General features: G+C 35.8%; 1 protein-coding gene and 1 pseudogene across 11 annotated transcripts in view; both read left to right on the top strand.

Moving 5' to 3' along the window:
- Positions 1–17155, top strand: part of PTPN13 (protein tyrosine phosphatase, non-receptor type 13) — a 260232-nt gene extending 243077 nt beyond the window's left edge. For all 11 annotated transcript variants that reach the window (XM_015586042.2, XM_025043825.1, XM_015586045.2 and 8 more), the window contains 8 exons: positions 2051–2106; positions 3180–3283; positions 4860–5008; positions 6502–6592; positions 8367–8704; positions 10256–10471; positions 11712–11774; positions 16435–17155. In XM_015586042.2, coding sequence (XP_015441528.1) covers positions 2051–2106; positions 3180–3283; positions 4860–5008; positions 6502–6592; positions 8367–8704; positions 10256–10471; positions 11712–11774; positions 16435–16530 — 1113 coding nt within the window. In that variant the 3' untranslated portion in view covers positions 16531–17155. The remainder of the gene's footprint in view (positions 1–2050; positions 2107–3179; positions 3284–4859; positions 5009–6501; positions 6593–8366; positions 8705–10255; positions 10472–11711; positions 11775–16434) is intronic.
- LOC102886634 lies at positions 12163–14388 on the top strand (annotated as a pseudogene).
- Positions 17156–19363: the final 2208 nt, after the last annotated feature.

Raw genomic sequence — 19363 nt, 5'->3', positions numbered from 1 at the left:
TTACATGGTGTATTGAAATTAGGGATGAAGAGATAGGCGGTAATGAGTTCATGAAGTGGCTTATATCCCATGCCAAGGAATTTGGTCTTTCCACATCTCTAGGCAGATGACTTTCCTGAGAGGTAGAAACACTTTTCCATGAAGTCAAAGGAGCTGTGATGAAGAGAAGAAAGGCATGTCATCCAAGACATGGTGTCATTGTTATTTTTAACTCTGGTTATTATTTTTAAATGTTTTTAACTTTTAATCAAATAACAATACAAAATTTCAGTGGCTTCCCATCACCTAGAAGGTGATCATGCTTGACTGTAGGATCCAGGCCAATGCCTAGAAGAGCTTCACACATATTTATAAATTAATGTTGTGCCATCATCATCTTGAAATTTTAAATAATTTTTAACAAGAGATACCATAATTTCATTTGACACTGGGCACTGTAAATTATGCAGCTGGTCCTGGATCTAGGTGATAGATATCTCCACTACTGTTCCAAGTTGCTGGATCTGGATTCTTTGAGCAAACTAACTTTCAAATTAACTGACCATAAAAATCTTAAATCTTTTCCTTGAGACAATATTACAGCTATCTCCCCTTCCAAGGAGCCTACAATCCAAAATGAGAGGAGAGACTGAAGGTCAGTCTCCTTAACCGAATCTCACTCCATACACAGGTGAACATTGCAAAAATAGCGGGAAATTGGTTAATACAACTATCACTATAGTTGTTTTTTTTTCCCCATTGGGCTTTATCTCACCATTTTAATGTGAATAATAGTACTTGACTCATAAAAGGCTTTATACTTTTTGAAATCTTTGAATACGTAGTAGATTCTTAGACCAGGATTACGATGGGAAATCAAAAATCCAAATGGCTTTACTTGGAGAAAAAATTTAACCTAGACAAAAATTATCAGCTTCTAAAAACAGATAAGGTCTATGAGGCTTCTTTTTAGTTGTCAATGGATAAAAACAACCTATTTTTTTTCTTCCTCCATAGAAGTTCTGCATTTCTCTCAAATAAGCTGAAGTTGATATCAGGATAACTTAATTATAGGTACTTTTTAAATCTACAAAGTCTATAACTGAAAGGTCATATTAAAGTTTTTTTATATTTTTATCAAATAAGTGAGACAACCTTCTTTGGCTTAAGCTTAAGTATATATGGGCCCATAATGGTAAGCAGACAGGATTCTTGCCCTTATGGAGCTTACGATCTAATGGAAAGGAAAAGAGAATGATCAAATGAACACACAGATAAACATGCAATTACTAGTTGTGATTTGGTTTATGAAGTTTAAAAAAAAAAAATTGGTCCAAAAGAGAGACCAAGGAGACCTACTTACGTCCAGTATTTAAGGAATAGTCTCAGAAGGAAAAGACACTTATATAGAATAAAGAAAAAGTACCTTCCATTGGCAGAGCTTCGTGTTGAAAAGAGATGAGCAATTTTGAAGAACTAAAAGAAAGACCTGTGGGATTAAAACGTAGTAAATGAAGCAGGGAGTAGAACCAGATGGATGGTAGACAGAGGCCAGATAATTCAGAGTCTTGAAAGGAATTTCCCATTTATTAAGAAATTGTCCCAATAAAGATTTAAAATGTAAGATTTATTATCCATGTAAGAATGCAACTTGGCATCTTTTTCTAATTGTATCAAACTGCTTCTGAAGTATTTGCTCAGGTAAAGTATGAGCTGATTGATCTGTGTTTCCTATGGAGAGACCCCTCTCTTTAACAATAAAAGGGTGGGATAATTTAAACACATTGGAAATTACCAAGATTTTTGTGGTGAGCCCATTTTTCAGATTTTAAAATTGAGGTCATAAATAAGTAGAACCAACAAAAACTCTTGGGCCTCCAAAGAGGCCTCAGCCACAGTTTGGCATGTGTTAACTGAATGTCATATGTATATTTGTAATATGAAGATCAATAATAACAGTATATATAGGGAATAATTTACAGGAGAAAATTAAACACTATGAGGTAGTCTGATTTTTTTTTTTATAATAGGTTAATTCGATTTCGATTTCTCGTATTTCTCTTTATTATAGTCTACCAAAATGAATGGCTGTGAAGAATATTGTGAAGAAAAAGTAAAAAGAGAAAGGTAAGAAAATCATTTTTAAAGTATTTAAACAATTCTATTCACTTTTAAGTGCTCTGAAGATTTTCATTTAGATGTTGATTTTAAAATTATTTTTCTTTACCAATAAAATGAGAATTGTTGAGTAAATTATGAAGTACGACTGAATATTAAGAATGTTTTTAAAATATTGTCACAATGAGGTTCTAGTGACATGTGACAGTGTGTTTGTTATAACATTGCTCCGAAAAAGCAGTATTCCTTTGAGCATGGGAAAAAAACGGAAGAAAAGTCTAAAAGGAAATGTGCCAACAATAGTGATAGTGATTATCTTCTCCTGGTAGGATTATAGGTAACTTATTTTTCTCTTTCTCTATTTTTCTATATTGTACAAATGTTTTTCTTTAATAAGAAAATAAAATCAAAGAAGAAACATTTTCAAACTCCACCAATTTTTTTAAAACAGCTTTTAATATGAAATAAAATTGTTTTGTAATACTAAAACAGTGGATCAAGAAAAGTTATATATATTGTTGACCAACTAAGTGGTTGAACATAAATTTTACTTCAAATTAGATGATAACCAAACAGCCGAAGGGAGCTATTTGCATTTTCCTGAAAAGCAAATTAACAGTGAATTTTTCACTAACTAAAGTTAGACAAGGGGGTACATATTAATATAGAAATGCATACCATTTTATACTTAAAAGATTAGCAAATATCTGGGTCAGCTGCCAGTAATCGTAGAAAAAAAAAAAAGAAACAGCTGTACTGACACAATTTGTAACCATGTTGAAAGATGGAAACAAACCACCAGCTTCTTCATCCCCAAGAGGACTCCTCCAGTCTAAGGTTCAAAGACTTGAGATTTGTTTGAAGATAAATTTCAAACTATAACAAACAATTCCAGACCTGAGTTTAATTTACATCTGCCAATAAATGTTAAGAATTGTCGATTTGGGAGGTTTTTTAATCAGATCATCTATTTTAAGATATCGTAATAATTGTAAAGGAAATAAGTAGTTCAATGACATATATTTAAAATTACTTTAGGATAAAACTGAAGAAAATATTACAAATGTGTTTTGTTTTCATAGCTTAACTCAAAAGTCACAAGAAAGGAAGACTGATGATTATGAAATAACATGGGGAAGTGACGAATTGCCAACAGAGACAACAAACCACGAAGATTCCATTAAAGGCAAGAATTTTATTAGCAATTTTTTCATCAAAAACAATGGATAGAGAAAAAAATTGTTAAAAATTGTAATTTTCAGAATATATGGATATGTTATTTCACCATATGTGTACTTTATTTGGTTCTATACGTAAAGTCAAATCACATAGACAAAAAGCAACATCCATTTATCTAACCAGATGTTTGCACAGTTATAGGCTAAAATTCTCAGTGGCTTGGATAAAACATGGCAAATAAATGTATAAATACTTTAAATGGAAACACGAAGTTACAAATTTACCATTCTGGAATGAGAAGTCAAGGCACCCATTTTATTTATAGAAAAATGGGTAGAATAGTTCAAAAGACAGGAAACTGTCTTTTACCCTTGAATTTCAACCTCATTTTTTTAAGACCAAGAGTCAGTCAGTCTGTCTTCCCTGTGATTGCCTCTCTCATTTTATAACTGAGCCAGTAATAAAACGAAGTCCTATCTAGTGTTTCATGTCTCTTTTCCATATAAGGAAACATTAAACCTATGCAATGAAAGAACATGGTTCTGTAATTTGAAGTCTTCATTATTAAAAGAAATTAAAGATGTGGAATTAACACTTTTTGGATTAAGATAGACTGTTGTCTCTGGCAATGCTCTTGTCAACCCCTGTTGTCCATGCTCACCTCTGTCTAGCCTCCAAGCTCCTGTCACATTCACACTGGGCTGTGAAAAAATTTACAGTTATTTTATATGAGTGAATTTTGCACTCACAACTAGCCTTTGCCCCAGCCAGATGTTAAGCTTCTTGAGGTACCTTGTACAGCTTTGTATCTCCCACAGGGCCTAACATTATTGTTGCCTAAATAGTAGCTACATCATCAAAATACTTTAATCAACTGACTGATATAATTAAAGCTACATTTGTGCAGACTATAACAAGATATCTCTCCTTCTACTCTTGTCCAGGATAAAGTTGCTTTCTATTATAAGCAGATAATAAATTAGACATGTATATCTTCTAAGACACTAATATGACTTGTTTGATAACCTCCTGAAGATCCCAAGGGTTTCATTTGCATAGAGAAAACTATCAAATGCCAGAGATACTGGCACTGAGCACCAAAGGTGGGTGTCCAGAAGAAAGATCAGTATTCCCAGTGCATTCTCCCATTGTAAAGAATTTTTGAAGCATCTCCCTTCATCTATTCCCTATGTACTTGGAAGCTAATTTAAATGCAAAGTAATAGCAGAATCAGATGCATTTTCATCAAGAAAACAGTGCCATTAGAGTGAAGAGAAACAAAAAGAAACAATTTAAACTCCTTTAGAAAATGTAAGTAAATGAAACCCAAGAGAAAGACTTCTGAACAATGAGGTATTTCCTTGAAAGCTGGGTACAGGGCTTTGCTGTGGCCAAGATCTTCCTGTATTGATTATACTTATCTGCCTGCCTATCAATTCTATTACCTTATTAATTCTAAAGACTTTCACTGTTTTAAAAACAGATGAGGTGAGAATAGGTTCAAATTAGTTCCCTTAATGGCTAAATCAGTTTGCGAGGGGATTGGATTTTTTTTTTTTAATCAACTACTGTCTTCTTGTTAGATCATCCCCTTCTGACACATGAGGAGCTTGCTGCACTCCCCATCGTCAAAGTGCTTCCCTCTGGTAAATACACTGGTACCAAGTTGAAATCAGTCATTCGAATGATGCGGGGTTTACTGGATCAAGGAATTCCTTCTAAGGAGTTGGAGGTAAGCAGCTTCTGCCAACGGTTCTTTCCCAAACAGTGGTTTACACAAGGTTAGGAGAAATTTTGAAAATTTTGAAAATGTCTATTTATTACTTTACTTCCAACTATAAAAGCACCATCTTGTCATATCTAGCAGTAAATTATTTTTTCTAATTAGGATCCTAATACATAGTATCAATTGAAAGGGATCTCTGTAGCCACTTTGGAGCTTGATAATCATCCTTCCTGCCTCATATTTAGGGATAATTTTTTTTTAATTCAAGTATCAATTCCATCCATTCACTAAACTTCATAATTAGTATACTGTAGAGGAGGTTCATCATTAGCAACAGTTTCTATTTCAATACCGCTCCAAGAATGTACCCCCAACCCCTGCCAGTTAAAAGCAACCATGGTTCGGAGCCCTTGCTGCTGTGCCTTGCTGGCATCATCCATATTTATCACAAAGCAAAAGAGAAATGTGGCACCACTGTGGTTTTGGGGTTTACCTTGTCCATTTCCCTCAAACCATCTGCTTGCCCACTTCCTGAGCTTTTTGTAGCCACCGAAGTAAGTGAAAGGAGCTAACTTCTATCGAGAGCTTCTGTAATGTGCTAGACACTTTATATTTAATGCTCAAAATATTAGAAATCTCATTATATAGATGCGGAAACAAGGTCACAATCGTTAAAGCATACTTTTCTCCATTTTTGCAGAAATGATTTCTTCCTTAAGGTCTTAAATTTAAATATCACCATCTCAGAGATCCTCCATCACAATTCTTTATAACATAAGTCTTTATTTCTCTCTATCACACCAGTTTTTTAATTACCTCAAAGCATATAGCATAATATGTGTTTGTTTATTTTTTTCCTGCCTTTTTCCCCCAATAGACTGTAACTTCCAGGAGAGAAAGAATCATATCTTTTTTCCCACCACTTGTATCCCTAGCACTTATTACACTGCTTTGCCATATAATAGGTATTTTCAGTACATATTCGTTGAGTGGATCTATGGATGGATGGATGGATGGATGGATGGATGGATGGATGGATGGATGGAATGAAAAGCGAGAAAGAGTTAATTTTAGAACATAAGAATGTCTGACTACAACTCTACCACATGGACTATTTTATGACCCCCAGACGATCTCGTCAACAAATTCTGTTCAGCTCATTACTTTAAGCCAAAGTTGGTTTTACAAGTTGTACTTTTTTCTAAAATATAATTATAGACATCTTTAAACTGAACTTAAAATTAAGGTACAAAGTGCTGCCTCACAAAGTTAGTTGACTATAACATGTTAAAATATTTGCAACAATGTATTTTAACAACTGGTATATCAAATTAATATTGGGATTTTAGCCTAATTTATCTTGGCAAGACATACCTCTTTTCTTAACACTCAAAGTCTGCCCTGATCAGTAGACAATTTTGCACCCTGCACATTCGCAATTATTACAGAATTGCTGCTTATCTCAACAAATTTAAATGTATTTCCATTTTTACTTACAGAATCTTCAAGATTTAAAACCTTTGGATCAGTGCCTAATTGGACAAACTAAGGAAAATAGAAGGAAAAACCGATATAAAAATATACTTCCCTGTAAGTTCCAATTTGGTTTCAAATCTAATATATAATATCATTTGAACTGATTTAGAACTTATGCTAATTACCCTATCTCTCACATAAGCAGGTATTCAGATACACATTCAGAGATTTACATCAGTAACAAAATTAGGAATACAATATGAATTCCTTTGAAAATATCTATCTACTTTGAAAATTAATCAGAAGAATCTTAAATATTTCTCCAGATGTGCATGAATTTTTGCTAGCACAATTTTAGAAATAAATCAGTAATTTAAAAGTCTTTTTTAAAATATGGATTGTCTTCTTGATGACTAATTTCTTAGTTCATATGTCACAACTAACATCCGTTTATTCCACTCATTGTAAGTTTAGAGAAATGTCTATGGTTCATAACAACTGTGCATATGACTATAATGGTACCACTGGTTGCAGTATACTTTAAATGGTTTCAGGTACCAGGAGGGAAAAAAAGCAATTCATTTTATCCGTGTTTTACTCATTTCACCAATCAACATGATTTTTTCTAATTACATGAGTTATACATATAGCCAAAATCTTAATGTCTAAAAACTTCTTAGAGAAATTAGAGCCACAATTATATGTATATATTAGCACATCGGATTACACCATATCACACACTGACCCTATCTTTGACAGGAAGTCATAAATTCAAAGATAAATAACAGAACCAATAGTGACAAATGATGTAATAAATAATAATATAATTTCATTTTTTCAATCAAGATGAAAGACATAAAATTTATTTTGGAAAACTTCTTGTAATAAGCGAATCTTAGCATTTTTTTTAATGAAATAGATTGTGGTTTGGCATAAAGCAGGTGGGAATTATTTCAGGCCAAAAAAATGGCCAGACTAGTTATCCCAAAATCAGAATGAGAAAAGCCAAAACGCCGTAAAGTCAAAACGACTAAGTGGATTTGCTTTTGTGAATCAAGAGACAGAAGTCAAGTGATAGGAGGGCAGCTGATGGAGGAATGAAGCCCATTACTAAAAGCCGTAATTGGTAATCACAGAAATTACTAGTTAAGTTTATAAATATGTGAAATAGGAATGACTCCTAATATATAAGTACATACAAATTCTCTTAGATAAGATGGTTTATATATACTTTTCACTGGGGCAGCCTGCCTTGAAAATTTATATTTTGACTATATGAAATTACAATTAGACAAAGAGAAAAGCCTATATGCCTAAAGAATAAAATGAGCTACCTTTTTATTTATCATGTTAGTTTATTATTTTGGCTGCTTATTAAAAAGAATATAACTTAGATGAGCAAGAGTTAGTTATGCCAACTATATTTCTAATAAGTATTTTAATAGTTTTAATGTAATACTTATAAATTTTTGTTTTATGAAATAATATTTTGAAATTGCCATTCATTATAAAATTCATTGTTATTATCATCACTGCAATAAGGAGAAAGAAGTAGCAAAGTTGTATTTGTTCCTCTAGTTACTTATTAAGAACTTCTAAATGCATTAATTTATTAACTTTAATTTCTTCAAAAGTATATAAATAATAAATATTGAATTTTCTGTCAGATATTCACTGAGTTAACATCTTAGATATACTTGTAACATGAGTGAAATGAGTAAATAAAAAATGACTGTACTGCAATTTGAAAATATGCCTTTATTAAAATGCGTGATTTCATCTGTGGTTGTGAGGAATTTCTCATAATCTTTGACTCACTCTGTTTATAAAGCTCTTGTTTTAAAATGCGTGATATAGATGGCTCTGTTTTGTGGTGTGAAATTCGCAGACGATGCCACAAGAGTGCCTCTTGGAGATGAAGGTGGATATATCAATGCCAGCTTCATTAAGATACCAGTGGGGAAAGAAGAATTCATTTACATTGCCTGCCAAGGACCTCTCCCTACAACTGTTGGAGATTTCTGGCAGATGATTTGGGAACAAAAATCCACAGTGATAGCAATGATGACCCAAGAAGTAGAAGGGGAAAAAATAAAATGCCAGCGCTATTGGCCTAACATCCTAGGCAAAACGACAATGGTCAGCAACAGGCTTCGGCTGGCTCTCGTGAGAATGCAACAGCTAAAGGGCTTCGTAGTAAGGGCAATGACCCTAGAAGATATTCAAGTAAGTGAATTAAATTTTTCCATTTACTAAGGCTTATCTCTCAGTTGGAATGCAGGCCTGGACTCTTTCCATGATTGCGTCAATATATTTCTAAATAACAGCCAGTGACTTCTTTGGTTCCCATTTCAATGAAACTAATGCCACCTATTATTTTTATCTGATATAAACGTAAATGTGACCCTCTTCATGAATTCTGCCAGTATGTACTGTATTAAAATGAAAATGAAAACACAGGACTTTTAATGTGATCATTCACTACCCTTTGTTTAATGATAGCATAGTGTGACTCAGAAACTATGTGCTAGAGACACATTTTTTTAAAAAAAACAAACCTCTAAGTAGGCTCAATAAAACTTTTTTTTAATCTTTAAATAGAAGATATTCCTCCATCAAGACAACATCTTTGGTAATACATAGAAAATTGTAGCATAAACATTTGCCATGCAAGTAATTCCTACCGCAGCCACCTAACCACAGAATAAATTTAGCTTGAATTAGATAAATGGTATACCTTAAGTAAAGCTGCTACTGTTTCCCCACCTCCACACTCTGTTTCACTCCTCTGTCCAGTAATACTAGCTAGGTGTGAGTGATATGTTTTCTGTTGGAGTTTTAGCTTTCTTAAAGAGAGAAATTTTGCTTTCACAAAAACAAAGCATATTAGTGTATTGACTCAGTTCTACTGGTGGCATGTAAACATAGCCTGAGAATTTCCTTCATGATTTTTGAATTTTTATTTTACAGAGAATTAAAATTTACACCTCCTTATTCATTTACACCAGCCTACATTACTTATTGTTCAGTATTCCATAAATGATGTTTATCTAATCAACACATTTATAGAGCTCAGGCCCTCTTATGGAATCTAGGGATTCAGCAGTTAACAACACAGACAGAAAGAGATTCCTGACTTCATGGAGCTTGCTTTCTAATTAGAAGATACTGGTGCTGCGGAAAAAACCACGAAGGAGTTCAGTGAGCCACAGGGCTACTGGAGATGAAGCACTTCCGTTAGAAAGTGCCAAGATCCTTAGACTGAACTGTGCCTAGTTTTTTGCTGTTATGTTTTTAAGAACCACAGAGACCCCTCTGGCTGGAGCAAAGTGACCAAGAGGAGGTTAGGTCTGAGAGGTAGCTTGGGCCAGATTATGTAGGGCTTTAAAGCCATTGCAATAACTCTAGCTTTTATCTGGGGTGAATTTGGAACAGGGTCATTAAAAAAAGATGGTAATTCATATCAAAATGTAATTGGCTTTTAGGGTTTCCAAAAAGTAGTTTTTACCAATATCTAAAATGTGGATCTAGCAGCTTCCTTCAGAATAAAGACTCTCATGTGTTGTTTGATGGAGTCAATATCTAAAATGTGGATCTAGCAGCTTCCTTCATAAAGACCCTCATGTGTTGTTTGATGGAATCTTGTCTCTTTTACTTTTCCTTTGATCTGATCCAATGGAAAAGCCAAATTTTTAAACAACAAAATAATGATAAGAACTAATTACATGTGGAAACTACAGCATGTCTTTATATTCTTATTCTCTTGTACAATTTCAGACAGGAGAGGTGCGACATATTTCTCATCTGAATTTCACTGCTTGGCCAGACCACGACACACCTTCTCAACCAGATGACTTGCTTACTTTTATCTCTTACATGAGACACATTCACAGATCGGGCCCAATTATCACACACTGCAGCGCTGGCATCGGACGTTCAGGGACCCTGATATGCATAGATGTGGTTCTAGGATTAATCGGTCAAGATCTTGAAGTGAGTACAAGATAGAGGCTAAGTGAGCATTCTGCCGGCAATAACGACAGAATCGAATTCTTTAATAATATATTGTGATCTTGGGATTTTTTATTCATGTTTGTATGCGTACCTTAATTTTCTTACTATATAGAATTGTATTTTAGTAAACATTATTCAAAACTGTATAGACTGTAATCAAGAAGAAATAATACTTCAAATTCATTTGTTTTACTGGCGTTTTTAAACCATGTGCTCAAAAGCCCTTTGTACAGTATTGCATTTTACTCTTTAGTCTTTTGGTTTGTATAAGATAAAGTCAGTGTTGTTACCACACTTTTAGGGGTAGAAATATTGAAGCAAAAAAAGAAAGCATATTTTTTGAATGAATAAGCTTACGCTTTTTTTGATAGTTACCTATAAATGGGAAATGTATATTTTGTTAAATAAATTGATGCTAGTCTATCTCTAAACAATTATTCCAGATTTAAAAATTATTACTGAATAACCAAAGCTAATAAGAGTATAATCTTACTTTTAAAACCTCAATTAGCCACCCTGAACAAGCCTGATTCCATCTGATCTCGGAAGCTAAGCAGAGTCAGGCCTGGTTACTTGGATGGGAGACCACCTAAGAAGACCAGATGCTGTAGGCATAAAAAATAAAAAATAAAGGATTGTAAGCTGACAAGGTCCTTGCAATCTGAGAGGTCAACCAAGATTTGCCTCGCCTAAAAAAAAAAAACTCGATTAGTGTAAACCTTCCTTAAAATGTTAGAATATCTTACTATACATAATATGTAATTAAAATCATTGTATTTTAAAGAATTTTAGTAAAAATCAGTTGTACCTTGCACTTCATACTCTATCATATCTCCATTGTTTCAAACTATTAAATATCAGTGGGAATAAAAAGGTCAAGACTTCTATTCTAAAAGGCAAAATGTGGGAAATTTAGTTTTCCTTGTTTTTTTAAAATGGTGATGTTAGAAACTAATCAAATTTTAGAGAAACAAGAGTTTCTGTAGGGAATTTTCAAATAGAATAAACTTCCCTAATTCTTGAAAGATCATAAATAAAATTTTCAAATGGTGGCAAAGTCGATTCACCAACTTATTCTATCCAGAATACCTTCTCAAGATTGCTAGAAGGGGAATGAGAATGAGGGTACAGAAATCTATATAAGCCACTGCTCTGTGAATCTTTGGGGTTCAAATTCGGTTACCCCTTTTATCTAACATATAGACTCTTCCTTTGGCAGTTCGACATCTCTGATTTAGTTCGCTGCATGAGACTACAAAGACATGGAATGGTCCAGACGGAGGTGAGTCTTGGTTGGTGTGTCATGGCTGAGTGTCTTCTAATGAGGATTTTCATGAAGATTCTGATACTTTAAAAGTTCATTTCTCTTTTGAGGTTAAACCATTTCTCTTTTGAGAGTTCCCACATTATTGCATAAATCCGAAGATTTATGATAGTGAGGGACTCTTTTTTTAAGCATGAGGACTAATGTAGAAAAAAAATAAAAGTATTTCTAGGCTCTTTTTAAATGTTGCCTTTTAATTTTAACCCATTTCCTGTTTAGAAAAAAAAAAGTGCAGCTTGCTGCCAGCATTAATTTTACATAAACATGCTTTCTGAGGCTGAGGCAAATCTGACTGGTTTTCAATGTGGAAATAAAATATAAAAACTGTTCTTGGAGTTATTTCTAAATGAAACTTGTCTCTAATCCTAATGTAACAGAAATGTATACATAAATTGGATTCAGCAAATGAATCTTCGGCTAACAACTGTTTGAGGATGACATTAACATCACGTGTAGGAATGCTACATTGTCTAGGATTTTCAGTGAACGGGAATTACTAAATTTTCAGTGAACGGGAATTACTAAATTTTGTAAATAGAAATACCAATACTAAAAACAATGCTAGAAACAGAATGATGTCATTTATTTCCAGAGACTGTCAATATACTAGAGCAATGAGAAAATAATGATAAAAGTGAGATATTTCGTGGCAAATGTTGGGGATAAGATTAGGACTGCAATATGCGGGTTATCTCGGAGTAAAAGCAAATGCCACCTGTGACTCTCCTCGGGGCAAACAAGAAATGGGTTAAAAATGAGGAAATGCAATATCTACACTAAATAGAAGAACATAGGGTGGCATATTGGGAGCATAAATTGGAGGTGGTATGAAATAGCATGTAATTAGTGGCATTCCTTTCCTATATCCAACCTAAAAGAGGAGATAGAAGGCAACGTTCTTGCTACAAGAGGGAATGGATTCAGCAGCACTGACTAGAAGGCAGGAAGGCAGGCTGGATTGCTTAGTTTGGAGAAGACACTCAGGGGAGTGTGAAAGGGTAGGTCCATTCGTCTTCTGTTTTGATCATTTTCATTTCACTCACCTGAAAGCAAACAATGGGGTTATCACCCACTGACCTACAGTCTTGTGTCTTTCTCAGGGATTACATTATTTAGAGTGTCTGTCTGCTCTGAGCGGTTCCACTATGCTTTTTGTTTGTATTGGGGGAGGGATCTGGAAGCTACTTTCATGTATCTATAAATTCACATTTCTCTACTTGAAGAATATAGAAGCTTACTATCACAAGTATGTATAGGAAAGGCCAGAGTAACAGCCACACCTTCCTGTCCGACAGCCAGGCCCAGGAGATGCTAGCACTCTACGTACATGAATATCCGCTTCACATAGGAGCTCAGAAATAGTCCCTAACATTTTGTATCAGAGATAAGATGGGGGGGAAAAATCATCACTATGGGGGAACCACCAGGATTCTTACGTTCTTGGTGGTGTGTATTTTGGAATTCGTACTTTATAGCTCCAGAAACACGGGAAACATGCGAACATTCAAATAAAGCAAAAACCTTCCATGATTATAGTGCTGCGGCAGCTCCCAGTCCACTGCTAGGAAACATTCCCCCAGGAGATGGCATGCCAGTAGATCCTGTACCACCAGGGTGCTTTCAGCCATTCATGTCACCTCAGTACCTGGAGGTCCAAGGCCCCCATTGAGGAAACCTGAACAGGCAGTTAAAGGTGTCCCAGGAAGTCAGCCATTAATTCCCAGTGGATTGGCCCACCTCAACAACAAGGACATCCAAATATGGGTGGACCAATGCAGAGAATGACTCCTCCAAGAGGAATGGTCCCCTTAGGACCACAGAACTATAGAGGTACAACGAGACTCCACTGAATGCTATAGGTGGCCCTGGAATGCCTGGGATGAACAATGGGTCCAGGTGGTGGTAGACCTTGGCCAAACCCAACAAATGCCAATTCAATACCATACTCCTCAGCATCTCCTGGGAATTACGTAGATCCTGCAGGAGGTGGAGGACCACCAAGAACACCCATCATGCCTAGTCTAGCAGACTCAACCAACTGTGGAGAAAGCATGTATACTTTAATGAATGCAGTACCTCATGAACCTAACAGACCTAATTTTCCAATGGGCCCTGGCATCAGATAGACCCATAGGTGAATTAAGAGGAGTGAGGTCACATCACATGAATGGCCGTTTAGGCTCAGGAGATGCAGACAGTATTTCCAAGAGTTCTCCCAATATTATGAGCCTGAGTAATCAACTGGGCACACCAAAGGATGATGGCGAAATGGAGGAAAATTTCTTAAACCCTTTTCAGAGTGAGAGTTACTTCCATAGCATGACAATGGGTATGTGATCCTTTAACAAGTCTCTTCATGAAAACCACAGAGTTAGCACTTCACAGTACTATGGAAGAAAATTATTCATCACAGTGTACAGTTAAACAAAGGAATCTCAGTCACAACAAATGAATCTTTTTATTTCTTGCTCTCTCCCTTATTTTGTGAAGAAAGCATGTTCAAACATGATTCAAAAAACTGCATGGAGTGGCATTTAGAATTGCCCTAAAATGAACTTTAAATAATTATCTATGTGTGTGTATATATATATATATATATATATATATATATATATATATGAAAGAGAATGTATTGTATATATGTATATTATATGGACTTATACACATACATACATTGACCCACAGGATATTGTAAAATATTATCACATGACATCTTAAGTAAAAATAACAGGGGACTTTTATTCCACCCTTTTTTTCACATTACATTTTAATTATTAAAAGTTCTTCCTGCCCCTCCCTAAACTATTTTGTGTTGTCTCTGTCACTGCTTTACATGTTCTTTTTTATTTTTTTTTTATGTTATTTTTTAAAGGCAAACTCAGGCCTTATGGTTTTGTAAATGTCTGCAATCATGGATAGGAATAAATCGCTTATTCGAGAGCTTTCATTAAAAAGTTTACTATCTTTGAAATTAAAATTTGCCTACTTTCCCTTCATTCCCTTCACTCTCTTTTTAATTCAAATTAAATATCCTAAATATTACACTGATTTACAGTCAGATTGTTTAAAGAAAGCGTCTTGATCTCCATACGTAGTTTAGACCCAGGAAGTTCATTTGTTCAATAGGTACCTATGGAGTGCCTGCTCTGCACCACACGCTCTTAAGGTGCTTGGAGCACATCAGTGAATGAAAATGAAGATCTTGCTGAGATAACAAAGATGTAATGGGGAGACGGTGAGGAGGGCAAATAATAAACACATTAAATAAGTAAATTATATAGGATATTTAGAGGGAGGAAAGGTAGGGTAGGTTAAGGAGGATGAATCCTGGCATGTTGAGGCGCTGTTTTAAATAGGTGGCTCCACTGAAAAGTAGTACACTCAAGCAAAGATTTGGAGAAGGTGAAGGAGGGGGTCATGTTGAATAACTGGGAGTAAGAGCCTTTCAGGCAGACAGAACCACCTTCATGGAAGTCCAAGATGGTAGCGGGTCTTGTGTGTTTAAGGACGGTCACCACTAGTGTGGTGAGGGTGAGGGAGGGAGAGGGGTCGGGGGAGGGCAGGTGATGGGGTGAGTGAGCAGGGCTTGGGCTTTCCACTGAGTGAAATGGAGCCACCACAGGATAGTCAGTATGGAGTGACATGATCTGACTCACATCTTAAAGGACCTCTCTGGTTACTGTGTTAAAAGAAGATCCAATTTGGGGAGGAGGGTGCAACATTAGGAGCAGGGAGGTCAGGTAAGTGGCAAGCAGTAGTGCCCCAGACTGGAATGGTGGATGTAGATATAGGGAGAAGAGACATGGCTTTGCTAATGGATTGTCTGTAGTGTGAGAGAAGATTAAGGATAATCGTGTAGAAGATGTGGAAAAGTTGAAATACAGGTGAGCAAAAAGTAGATAAAAGGGTTACTTGTATTCCTACCCTTCAGAGTTGTTAACCTTTTTGGCAACATTCTTACTTTCTTTAGTCTAAGCACCTGTGCACAGGTGTGCATGCACTCACACATGCAACTATTTTCAATGAGATTCAACAGTAATTATCCTTTCATTACTTTCCATTTAGCATATTGTGAATTGTTCTACTTATTTTCAGATTCATTCTTTGTCAAATAACAACATAACTCAGATCCTTGCGCCATCAACTTAATAGACTATGATTTCACCCCCCAAAAAAGTTAATTTTCAAAAAACTGATTTCTATATTCTTTCATTCCAAAATATTTAAAGAAAATTGTTTTGTGTAGCATCTTGGGTATTTACTTCTTGACATTTCAATAACTCTAGGAGAAATTCCATAGAAAGTTTATTTTTCTATTATGAAAGCAAATCACAAAAAATAGAAGTGGCCCATGACTCAAACACAACTGCAATTAGCACTCTGGGATTTTCTGTCCACTCTCCCACTCCCCAAAGGCTTTTTCCCTTCTCATTCTGTCAATGTGCTTTATTTTATTTTATAACTTCTATGACATTGCACAATTCTATATCCTGTGTCTCACATTCAACATTATTAAAAAATTTACCATATTTTCAAACTTAAACATCATTTCAAATAGTGTTAAAGCTGTATTTATAAAATATCCTCTTCTCTCGCTCTCTCGCTCTCTCTTCCACAGGATCAATATATTTTCTGCTACCAAGTCATCCTTTATGTCCTGACACGTCTTCAAGCTGAAGAAGAGCGGAAAGAGCAGCCACAGCCTCTGAAATGACCTGAAAAGAACAGCCTTCTGGATGCCTTTCCCACTCTCTTCATAACCTCCAATAGTTGCTCCTGCTCTCCATTATAAAATAAGGATCCCAAGGCCATAAGTCCATACAATGTCTATACTTATTCTCCTCTACCTTAGAGGGGCATTCTTCATAACAACAAATAATGTTGAAATGCTGTATTTTTACAGCTGCTTTAACCTGTGACAATTGTTTTAAAATTTTTAACACAAAATAATGCAGATCTTAGGCACAAGTAAGGCAGCATTTGATTATAGTGGACATTGTTATAAGGATGCACTGAGTTTATTTTAAATGTACCAATCTTGTTTATAGCAAAATTCTTTTTCAGTATTTTAATAGTTATTTTATAGGGGATACAGTATTTAAGCTTTAAATGACAGTAGTTTGGGCATAGAAAAAAAGTAGCAAAGGTTTACTGTATCAATTTCTGATGTTTACTATATAGAATTTCCTGTAATATATTTATATACTTTTTCATGAAAATGGAGTGATCAGATATGTTTGTAACGGCATCATCTATGTTTGATATGCATCATCTCACTTTGTAAATAAAAAAACACCTTAAAACATGAACAAACCAAAAGTGTATGCAGACAAACTAAACCTTTTCAGTGTGTTATTTTTTTAACAACACTCAGGCCCCTGGGAAGACAGGAACTTCTGGACCCCAACTTTCCATCTTGCCATTTGGGCCGGTGATGCCAGCCGCAGGGACCTGGAGTGTTGTCAGAACCCTTGCAGATCTTCATCAAGGTCTGACACTAGGGGCAGACACTGATTGACAGTAGCTAGGAAATTCAGACTCCCTTCTGGCTGCCTTCCTGTGAGTGGTGCCAGCTTATTGTGTTTAACTGATACATTAAACAGAATATTTTCAAGTCCTAGTTGTAGTAAAGCTCAGAATATCTCAGCTGACAAGAGATAATAAAAGAAAACAATATCACACTACCTGGGGGGAGGAGGGGTTATATTTGGTTTTACCTGAAGGAAAAGAGATTGGCCTCAAGGACTCTGCTTCTGATTCTCATTATTGAGCATATTTCACTAAATCCTAATTCTGACAGCATTACTTCCCTCAGCCGTGAGTGATGCCATTCCAAGACCCAGGAAATTGCTCGGTTCATCCTCATAGCAAGTTAACTTGAATTTCCAATCATATGCAAGTGCAACAATCTGCTGGGACCTATTACTGAGTGTCTCTGGCTACCTGAGCTCAGAAGACAGCGTCAGTCAATGCACGTTGCCCCTTGGTGATGTGTTTGACTCCTCACCAGGCAGCAGATGTGAACTCTGCCACAGAAGTGGTGCCAAATCTGTCAAAAGAAGCATCACCACCACCATTCCCATTTCATTAAGAATGATTTTTCCAGATTGGGTTGTAGTTGAAGATTTCATATGGGAAAAAAAAGTTTCTATTGCTTTAAAAGGTACTTGGAAACTCCTGTTTTGAGTGAGTTGGAATCAGGAGGGCTTGTTTTCCTGTCGTAAGCACAGGAAACTAAGCCAGCAGGGCTCTGAGAGCCAGTACAGCTGGAGGTGATTATCCACCATCTGAAATCAACAGAGATGAGAGAGGGAAAAGCTGAAGAAAGAGCCTTTTTCTGGAAAGAATATAGCTAGGATATGGAAACTAGAAGGAAAATGTGGGTTTTGGCTTTCAACCACTGGAAACCATTATGGCAAACGCGTCACCACCCTCATCTGAGATCTGGCTCCACTACCGTGCAATGGGACAAGACATCTGCTGGTTAAAAAGCATAGTGAGGCTGTGGAATGATGGTGGCCCATGAGGCACTCAAATAGCAGATGAACCAATCAATACAACTGGGCTGGACCCACGTCTATGAAATATACACCCGAACATATAACTGCTCAAACATAACAGAGGCTTATTTCTAGTTTATCTAACTGTTCCAGGCAGGTGAACAGCTCAGCAGGGCAGCTCTTCTCCCTCCAATTTTCAGGAACCCATGCCAATGGAGGTTCTGTAATCAACACATAGCTTCCAAGGTCATCCTGCGAATCATCTCTATTCCCCTAGCCAAAAAGGAAGAAGAACATGGAGGGCCACCTGTGTGTGCGGGGGGTGACAGGTGGTAGGGGATGGGGAGGAGTGGTTATGAGCTGGGAAAGCCTGAAAGCAAAGCACATGATGGCCACTCATTCCATCAGCAAGAACTGTTTAAATGGTGCCCCTAAGTATGAGGAAGCTGGGAAATGAGTTGGCGAGCAGCTATTTTCCCATGACAGACAACTCCGTGCTATAGAAGGGGAAGCACAAATGGTGATGGAATCTATAAAACTGAACTAAAGTTGTATATTCTAAAATAATAGAACCTTAGTACAGTCCTGAGCAATGCAGTAATTAAAACATTTTGTCCCCAAATCAACCTTTGGTAGATATTGTTAGTACAATTATTTCTGGATTATGATTAAATAAATAAATAAATAGATAAATAAATAAATAAATGGCTGTTGGGAAAAGATGGTATTCACATCTGTGGTTCCAGATAGCCTGCTAGATCTCTTGATTTAAAATGACTAGTTATCTAAATGCAATGTGATGACTCCAAGGGATTAAAAAAGCAGCTCACTGAAGCTATCCTCTGGTCATAGATATTTTGACAGAAAATGTGTGCCCATTTTACATAATTCAGAAAAATTCAAGGTACCTTGTTATGGTGGAAATGAATGTAACAAATTGTGCATTGATCTGCATATTTTTAAGCTAATTTAAATTTCGATATATCAATTTGGAATTGTGTTTGATTTCCGGTAACCAAAAAACAACCATATGGGGCTCACACAAAT

The sequence above is a fragment of the Pteropus alecto genome, unplaced genomic scaffold, assembly GCF_000325575.1.
Source record: "Pteropus alecto unplaced genomic scaffold, ASM32557v1 scaffold161, whole genome shotgun sequence".
NCBI lineage: Eukaryota > Metazoa > Chordata > Mammalia > Chiroptera > Pteropodidae > Pteropus > Pteropus alecto.
This window is presented reverse-complemented; position numbering and strand designations above follow the sequence as displayed.